Source organism: Poecilia formosa, unplaced genomic scaffold (genome assembly GCF_000485575.1).
Source record: "Poecilia formosa unplaced genomic scaffold, Poecilia_formosa-5.1.2 Scaffold113, whole genome shotgun sequence".
In the NCBI taxonomy this organism is placed as follows: domain Eukaryota; kingdom Metazoa; phylum Chordata; class Actinopteri; order Cyprinodontiformes; family Poeciliidae; genus Poecilia; species Poecilia formosa.
In genome coordinates this window covers 759,894-769,246 of record NW_006800052.1, presented here as the reverse complement: position 1 = coordinate 769,246, position 9,353 = coordinate 759,894, and the positions used below count along the sequence as shown (strand labels likewise).

Genomic DNA, 9,353 nt, shown 5'->3' with positions numbered 1-9,353 from the left:
GGATACAAGACATTTCTAACCCAATAGAGTCAAAGGAGACTTACAGGAGTATTTGCAATCTTTATTCCCAAACTGAAAGCTGAAAACTATTTGTAATACATAGACCATTTATAAGGAATAAAAGTTGATGGGGTAAACGTGATTTTGTATTTTATTTTTAATTAGAAAGGAAAGCAAAAGAAATAACCACATTTTATATTCTGACTTAAAGTATTTTTAATCAGAGTAAAAAGTTCTTGTCCTCATTTAACCATTAATGCACTTGTGGTATGACCATTAAAAAGATTTATTTAAAGTTAAATTAAAGTGCACAACCAAAAGAAAAAAAAAAACAGACAGAGTGGTCTTACTTAAAATATTATGCATTAATTCATCCCAAGTTTGCATATGTGCGAAAGCCACCGGCGACAATAGTAAAACATGTTCTGTGCACATGGTATCTTGCTGCAGATGCAGTTGAACATGACATCATAGCAAAGGGCGAAAAACCGAGTGAGCTATAACAACTACGTCACGGTAAGATGATCAGTACTCTTCGTCATAGTCCAGGTCAGAGAAGTCGATAGACGGCCGGCTGTCCTGGTCTTCCTCATCGCTTTCTCCATTGGGAGCTGAAATCCAGAAACATCCAAGTTAAACTCTGTCACCACTATTTAATTCTACAAGTAAAATCAGAGTTTTGTTTGGGTTTCCTCCACACCCCCCAAATGTAATGCACAATTTTCCTCTCAAGCAACAGAGGATTTTCAATAAGAGCCAGGAGACAAGGAGTGGGTAACGTACTTTCAAGACTGTCCATGTGTTCATGAAGAATTCTCACCAGGTTGAATAACTGATGAGAAAGCAAAGGTTTATCTGATTTTACAACATTTAAAGTCCGACACAAATTTAAACGCGTGCATCTATCTGTTAAGAGACAGAGTGCAGACTAATCTGATTGAAAAACAATAAAAGTGGCTTTTTTTTTTTCTTTTTAAAGCCAGAATTGAGAGAAACTAATGAATTTAAGACGACTGGTGAACGTGGGGGGTCAGTGTGTGTTTTCTCACCCCAGCTGCATCGACAGCTCCGAGCACATCGGAGAACCGCTGCTCGCAGAAGTGGAGCAGGACCACCAGGTAGAGGCCACTGCTGATGAATTCATCATATTCTGACTGGAGGAAGGAAAAAATATATATATACTTTACAGAAGCAAACACATGAAACTGATAGAATAGAAATGTAAGCAAATAAAACTGTCTGAACTAGTTCTTAAATATACATACACACAATATATATATATATATATATATATATATATATATATATGAATATGAGCAGGTATTCAATCAAACATGCCCCCAAAGACTTTTTGTATTTATCGTTATAGAAACAGCAAATGCTTTTGTTTGTATCCTTTCATTTGCAACCTCAGCACACGTTTTACTATTAAAACCATGTATAACTGATTATCCCTGCAAGAATCTTAAAATGAACAATTCATTCTGTCTGGTTCCCACACCACCATGCAGGAAAACAAAATGCAACAATCACACTTACAATAGGCTGCAAATGGAAACGGAACATACAACTAATTTTGTTTCTTTAAATAAAATCATCAAATAAATTCAGCATCAACAAAACTGAGTTTCTACGTGTTTGGATTTTAAATAAGGTGTCAGATGGCGCATAGTAGTTTTCTTAAACGGGCTGGAATGACTCACCTGGACATGAGTCCTGTACAACTCTTGGATGTCAAAGTTATCAATATTCAAGCGCAGCTTCTCCTTACAGAGCTCACATGTTGTGATTGCTTCAAGGTTTGTTCCTGGGAATGAAAAGGAGAGGAAGAGATTTCTCCATCGTTTGGAAGTTTTCCCAAGTTTAAAACAGGACTAATGACTATCTTAAAACTTTATTTAAATTTAAGGTTAATGAAAATAAACTCCTTAGCTTCCTAAATAACATTTAGCTTGCATAATAACTTATGAAATATAACCGTCAACTTCAGCTGATGTTTTATGACTGGCTGAAATGTCAAGTGTAGGATATCCAACAACAATACTACAAGTTAAGCAGACCATTGACATTTTAAACCAGGTAAAAACAAACATCGTCTCTATGAGCTAGTGCTGGATGATTTAACAAGAAACCCTATTACCTCAGCAAAGAACCACATTCAATAGAATGTGATTTTAAATCTAGTTTTAAAAATCTGGGTGTATTCAAGACTTTTTGGTGCAATATTATTAAAATTCAAGATGGCTTTTTAGGATCCTGCAGAATCCATGATGTAATTTCCTTAAATACAACATTAACATGTAATTGATTACGCTTTGCTGTAGTTTCCTAAAACAGTTCTTGTATCTGGAGGTTACCTGAGCTGATTTTGGAGTGGAGCCACCTCTTAATGCATTCCTGGTGGACGAACTGCAGACTGCCGGTGCAGTGGCAAGGCTGGATCAGGGGGTTGGAGGAAGACTCCTCCCGCATCTGGCAGATTCGACACAGGTCTCCTTCCTCCTCGTCGGAATCCTCCATCAACAGTCTGTGGTGGCAAAGAGAAGTAATGATTCTTTTCCACAGTCTCCATTATACTTTCAAGAACGACTCATTTACTAAAGGATAAATTCACAAAAATTAATAAACTGACAACATTAACATGACACATTTCTAAAAAAAAAAAAAAAAAAAAAAAATCATATGAATTACTTCTCTTTGATCTTGCGCAGCTTCTCCTGATCCTTGCTGGAGAGCGTCTTCTCCTTCTGGTCCGGCTCCGGCTGCCTCTCGCCGCGTCCCACAGCGGCTGAAAGGTTTTCCAGAACTCCCAGCCGCCGGCGAGGCGAAAACACAACTTCCAGTTCAGGCAACGTTTCATCCTCTATTCCATCAGCATAAGACTCAGCCAAAGCAAACGCTCCTTCTTCCTCCTCATCTTCATCATCATCATCTTCTTCTTCTTCCTCCTCCTCTTCTTCTTCCTCATCATCATCATCTTGTGATGCTTTATGCTCCAGGTCATCCCACGTTCTCAGTAAATGCTGCGGACGGCTGTAGTCCTGCTCTGAGCCTGAAGGGGAGTGGGAGCCGTCTTCTCTTGCGTACCTTCGGAGGCGGGACAGGAGGGGGGGGCAGCGGGCTCGGAAGGGGGCAGAGAGCCAGGATGAGCCCCTCCCTCCTCCTCCACTGCTGCTTACAGAAGGTTCTCTCCACGAAGCCGTTCTGGACCGGCCCAGACCACCATGACCCGGGTTGCTTTCTTGGATAGTAGAAAGGTCCGTTCTAAGACTCCTGAGGCTATCCAAGGCCGTCGCCGCACTGCCAACGTCTGGGTCTGCGCTGGACGACCCGGCTCCCTCGTCGCTGTCCACCGACTCCCCACTGGTAGACGGGCTGTCGTCATCGAGCGAGCGAACGCTGGATGAGCAGCTGGAAGAGTCCTGGCTGGAACGCCGTGAAAACAGACGAGACAACAAGCGGCGCGTGGAGCTCCGGCCTTCCGGCTCTCCGCCCTCGGCGGTGGGCCGTGGGAGGGCGGGCTCTGGTCTGCTCACGGGACTGGACTGCCAGGGGGTGTGGGAGGAAGAGGAAGAGGAGGAGGAGGAGGAGGAGGAGGAGTGGGAGGCGAATACGCCAGAGCACACGGCGCTTCGTGCTTGTTCCTGAGTTGAGCGGAGAGAAGGTGGAGCGTTTGTGAAACGAGCCGCGCTTCTGCTGCTCAAGTCATGCAGCCGCGATGACGTCGGCTGCTGCGAGGAGAAGGATGAGGCGTGGCGACTCAGAGAGCTCTCCCGCACAGCGGAGGAAGAGGAAGAGGGAGAGTAGGTAGTTTCTTTTGGCCGAGCTCCTTGTGCATATGTGGACGTCACCCTGTCAGTTTGATCTGAAAGACAAAAAGAGTATGAACCACATAAGTTCAACAAGTCTCAAAGGACCGCACCACCTGGTAAACCGTGCGTACACAGTGAGGAAACCAGTCCAGGATTCCTGGCTCTTCTCTCTCCCAGACTCGAGAGGCCGGGCTCAGTCTTCGTCTCCTGCTCTCTGGAGGACAGCAGGGGCTTCGTGGAGGAAGGGGTCGGTCTTGAGAGTAAACGATATGAACCCCAGGATGAATCAAGAGAGTCATTTGCGCCTGTTAGAAACGGAAAATATTTTACTAGATTTTTCCCACCCCCAACAAATCAGCTACATGTTGATGTGACATAAGTTAATTTGCTCTACATTAAACTTTTATCCAATTATAGATAAAACTGAGGTATTTTCCCTCCAAGTAAATTAAGAGCTGCCTGGGATTATTATGAAGAGTTGAGTTGCTAATGAATGTTAATGCATTCATTAGCAACTCCTCGTGTTCTTTCCATGTGTAGAACTGAATCTAAGCTGGGAATAAATCTCAAATAATTGCTTTGGATCAATAGTTTGAGCTATGACCAACCTCTGCTGCTGCTGCTGAGCACGTTACTAGAGTAGCCAGAACCTGTGAGCGAAGTGTTGGCCGTTCTGGAGTACAGGCGATTGCTGTATGAAAGTTTGGCCCTTTTCGATTCCGCATCGTCGCTGGCAGACAGAACACCCGAGCAAATCCCTGACCTCCCTTCAGCATCACTCTGAGGAGAGGAAGGAGGGGAAAAAAAAGAAAAAAGAAGGGAGTTTGAATGACTTCCCTTTAAAGATTCTCCCTCTAACCTGAAAAAAAAAAAAAAAAGAAAAAAAAAAAAAGAAGAAGAGAGTTTGAATGACTTCCCTTTAAAGATTCTCCCTCTAACCTGAGATCTTTTAGTAGATCTCAGCTGTGTGACCCCATATGAAAGGCAAGCTTCAGTACCGCTTTGCTCCTACTGCTGAGAGCTGATTCAACCCGGGGGCGGTCGTAAGATCTGCCGGAGGACGTCAAAGAAGGCAGCTTCCAGCTGGGGGAGCGGGTGTCAGAACTGCTGTAATCTCTTGACGAGCTCAGGAGGCGAGAACTCTTCAGAAGAAAATGAAAGAGAACACAAAGCATTAGCCGGAGCTCATATCTGAGCAATGCTTCTATGAAGATCAAATCTCTAGACTCGCAAAAGAAAAAAATAAAAAGCATGACAATTTTGCATGAGCAATGTTGCAATAGACTGACTGTATGTCCTTTATGTATGCAAAAAAGATGATGCAAAAAAACATCAGCAATAGTCAGAACTTGATACAATCCTTAAACCACTTAAAATGTGATCGGTACATCCACACCCCATACCTTTACTGTTCTAGGAAGAACAGGAACAACTCAACAAGGCCCTGGCAAAAAGAAACACTATCCTGTGAAACGGACCTTGATGAGCGGCAGGACTGAAATACACACAAGGAATCTAGGCTGTCCTAAAAAAAGACCCCTGGAGTGTCGGCTGATGCACCACTGATATACGCAGTCAGCTACTGTATCATGCAGCAAAGGCAACCTGTAAGGAAAGAGCTCCTTTAAATGATCGCTCTTTGGAGACAGGAAAGGACATCAAAGTCATTTTCAGAGGCAGAGCAACACTAAAAGGTGCTGCAGTTGGTTCTCGCATCTTAAAAGAGGGTGCACTGTGGACATGCATGGGGAAAAAATACCTTAAGGAAACATACCTTTCCATTCTTAAGTTCTCATGAATTAAATAAGGGTATGCGGAATCTCAATCTATAAAACCGACGTGCAATAAGGCAAGAGTGTTTCACAATCACTCTACCTGTTTATCTGTGTCTGCTTTGTAGGGAGATGATGCGCTCTGGAAGCGGTCATTGTTCAGCACTGGCTCCCTGCTGTACCGCCTACTGGATCCCAGGGACGAGGAGACCGCCGGAGTGAAGGTGTAGGACGATCTGGAGCTGGACAGACAAAACGGAAGTCTCCGAGACCTGGAGTCCATCACGGATTGCTTTGAACCTTGAAAAGTCAAGACGAGATGCCAGAGTACATTACTGAATGTGAATACGTTGTGTCAGTAAACACTAAAACCAGCCACCATGCTGCTTCCTAGACTTCATATCAAAGTTACTGTGCCTATCTTTAGGACTACGAACTCTGCCACAGGAACCTGACACCAACATGGCACAGTTGGATATGACTACACAAGCAAGATACTAAATCATCAACAATAACACATTAATACAGCTGAATAAGAGTTACAATCCAATATTTTTCTCTCCAAAAAACTCTTACAAGTGAACACAGGAATCATATCAAGATAGTACCAGTTAAATATTCAAATTTGAAAGCTTCTCCCATAAGGAGACGCAATTTGAGTTGCTCACCAGCAGTGATATAGATACATGGATGTTCATTCGACCACCTGTGGTAAATATAACTCAGCTGGGCCGCAGATTGGGACACTCAAATGATGAGCAGCGAGTAGAGCAAGTCAAATATTTTGACCGGCTGATAAATAAGGCCAATATTCACCATTTTTTTTTATTAGATATTTTTTTAGTGTGGGTAATCAGTTTAATCTGAGCAAACAATGTTTGAAACCCACATCCACATAGTTAAATAATAAACGATTTTTTAAAAATATAATACAATCACCTAAACCCCAGCAACTTTTAGTTAAAATACATAAACCCATCATAATTGTGGAAGTTGCAAAGGCCAACATGAAAAATCTATCAGTATTGCCCAATGCTTACTTCCTTCATCTCATTCTGTTACTTCTGTATGATGCTTAGAAATCTATATCCCACAACGCCTTACGCAGTTATGGTTTTTCATGTATATTTAATGAGATAAAACACGAACATACAGCCTATGCAGCAGTAATTCAGCTCAGGACTTTGCATTTATAACTTATTTGACTAGATTGTTTTATGAGAAGAGACGGTTTTAGCCTGAACTCGGTAACGCCCTTTGTTTTCCCTTGCCTGTTTATGGCTTTATACTTCATTATCTATGGGTTTGTTGGATCAAAAACCTACCCGACACTGGAAACCTTCCAGTTCATGCTCGACAGACTGCCTCTTTATGCATTTAAGCTTTAATAAAATGATTTCGTGACAACGCTTCCTGATTCTCGTTGCTCTTGTTCGTTAGCAGTTTTCAAACAAATTAAATTCCATGACACCGAACACATTAAACGGTGACAGCTGTTAGCTTCACTAGCAGAAATTCACAGTAAAGAAGACGTGACTTTGTGGATGTTACCGTCAGAAATAAGATATAACAGCGCTTCTATCAGCTGCTTTACTGTCGAAATATCAGTCTGGGTAACGGTCACAGCTCGGTTAGCTTCCCTCCACTGCTACACTCCTGGCATTCTCGCGCTAATGTGCAACGTTAACTTCAACTCCGAGCTTTATTTGTCTACATTATTTTCAGCACATGCAAAAGTAGGAAAATATGAAAGAAAAACGATGTTATTACCGTATGTCCTCACCTCGGCTTTAAGCTCTTCCTTGTTTTAGCACAACAGGAACTATGGCGTCCGTCCCTATGCAGCTGACGCAGATGGAGATATATGCGTTGACCTGGTGGGAGGAGCTTCAGCACGAGTTTGTTTTCTGTTGCTGCTTCTTCGTGAAAATCGTCAAAGAGATATACCGAACGAAATTATCTGCACACATTCATGCAATTGATACTGACATTTTTTTTTATGGGGCCCTTCACTTTTTCTTCACCATTTGGCTTCTAAGCTGAGTAAAGCAACGCCCCCGTGTGGCTCTATTGAGCTACTGCTTTTTATTTCATTGGGTTTTTAACTCTTGTTGAAACTATAATCAGAAATGGCATTTTTTAAAAACTAACGCCGTCAGTTCTATTAACAAAACCTACATTTTTCATTTAAAAAAATACTAAATTTTACATTTCACCGGGAATTGACTGATTTAATATTTTTAGACTGTACACTTTAAAAACTATAACTTTGTTCTGAAAAGCGTCATTACAATATCATAAATGTTTTTAATGACAGTTGGTTAACTCATACCGCTTTCATAAAAATGGAATTAGTAAATAAATAAATAAATAAATAAATAAATAACACTTTATTGCACAGCTATAAATGCTGTAGAAAACATTTGTCAGGATCAAACAAATCAACTCAAACAATCCTTTCCTAATTACAGAAGGACATTTTGTGTTGTGGCAACTGATATTCAAAGTTCTTCAAAGAGTGGCAGATTCTGATGGCTGTGGCTGTGGCTGCAGCAGATCTGAAGAAGAATCAGACTGAAAACAGTCTCTTGTGATTTATGAAGAAAACTACTTTGCACAATAATATGTAATGAAATATGTTCAAGTCAAACCTGAAAATAAATCATAAATACATAGATATGTATATATTTTGTGAATGTTGGCTTAAACTTTGACTCAATTAATGAGTCCAGACAAATAAAATCATATTTTTAAATCTTGTACTTCACAAAATGCACATGGTGCACAGATGATGCTTTGTCACTTATGTTTTGATATATGTTTTGATTTATTCCTTTTAATTATATCTGGTGGTAGATTTGATCATTTGTTAAAAATGAGCCAGAATATTAAAGAGACAGATGCACAAATGTTCAAGTAGCTGCAGTGAAATCTCTGAAGTAAGTCGGTGAAAACAGGAAGCAAGGAGGAGGCAATTCAATATATTTTTCACCAGGTTTTTGCAGGGAATGTGAGATTGCATGCAAAACCAAAGCAAGCTTTAAGAACTGACCAGGACACAAAACATGTCTACAGTGCTGTTTTACTTTTACAGAGACATGGCAGCAGGGACATGATCCAGACTCCAAGACCTCTCTGTACAGCTGCCAGACAAATGCAGGCAAACAAAAACTGCAGACACAGTGACAAGAGAAAACCAGAAGGGATTGCAGAGGCAGCAGATGGTGCAATCCTGAAAAATATTACTCTGAATGAGCGTCTCATCACCTCGGATATTGAACTGTTAGCTGTTAGTTTGTCTGTGTGTTGTCTGCCAAAAAGGGCTCACCCGAATTACCTACCAACACATGTGATGTGATCAGCTTTTGCTAAGCTACAAACACAAGCACGGGGCATTCAGGGCAGTCTCTGAAGATTTCAACCTGTGACTCCCTCCAGTCCCTGTGCTACACAAGCTATCTGTCTTTCTTCTATTTCTACGCCTATGTGTATTTATTTAGGATATAAATTATTTTCCTTAAGGAACAAAAGGTTAACTCCTTTCAGGTCAAACCTAAAATGTCTTGTTGTTTAGTGGAGTGGATTAAAGTAAAGAGTTACGACTCCTGTACTCCAAAATTAAACACAAACATGATATCAAAACCTATAAAATAAATACATGCATAAAATCCATTAAAAAGACTATGGTGCCTTACAAAATTATTTTATGTGTCAGTCACAAATTTCTTGTTATTTTATATGACAGATCAGTACAAAGTCATTTGAGTGT

At 41.0% G+C, this 9,353-nt stretch overlaps 1 protein-coding gene across 3 annotated transcripts; it reads right to left on the bottom strand.

Moving 5' to 3' along the window:
- Nucleotides 1-44: 44 nt before the first annotated feature.
- Nucleotides 45-7,611, bottom strand: marchf7 (membrane-associated ring finger (C3HC4) 7). Of its 3 annotated transcripts, none has more exons than XM_007560103.2 (11): nt 7,355-7,609; nt 5,688-5,884; nt 4,811-4,954; nt 4,421-4,592; nt 3,944-4,117; nt 2,692-3,865; nt 2,358-2,527; nt 1,704-1,807; nt 1,050-1,154; nt 784-832; nt 45-611 (listed from the first exon to the last, which is right to left on the bottom strand). In XM_007560103.2, the coding sequence occupies exons 2-11, from the start codon at nt 5,865-5,867 to the stop codon at nt 526-528; spliced, it is 2,358 nt and encodes a 785-aa protein (XP_007560165.1). In that variant the 5' UTR covers nt 5,868-5,884; nt 7,355-7,609; the 3' UTR covers nt 45-525. The 3 variants fall into 3 exon arrangements, with proteins under 3 accessions (XP_007560165.1, XP_007560166.1, XP_016530879.1); XM_007560104.2 differs by having other exon boundaries at nt 7,368-7,609; XM_016675393.1 differs by lacking the exon at nt 784-832 and having other exon boundaries at nt 7,368-7,611.
- Nucleotides 7,612-9,353: the final 1,742 nt, after the last annotated feature.

What these genes read in the sequence shown, in the direction of transcription:
- marchf7 (XM_007560103.2), bottom strand. Translation starts at nt 5,867, where the DNA reads ATGGACTCCAGGTCTCGGAGACTTCCGTTTTGTCTGTCCAGCTCCAGA. An exon ending in TCAGCAGTAGGAGCAAAGCG is followed by an intron (nt 4,593 to 4,810) that starts GTACTGAAGCTT and finishes TCCTCTCCTCAG; the next exon opens with AGTGATGCTGAAGGGAGGTC. An exon ending in CCACTCCAAAATCAGCTCAG is followed by an intron (nt 1,808 to 2,357) that starts GTAACCTCCAGA and finishes TTTCATTCCCAG; the next exon opens with GAACAAACCTTGAAGCAATC.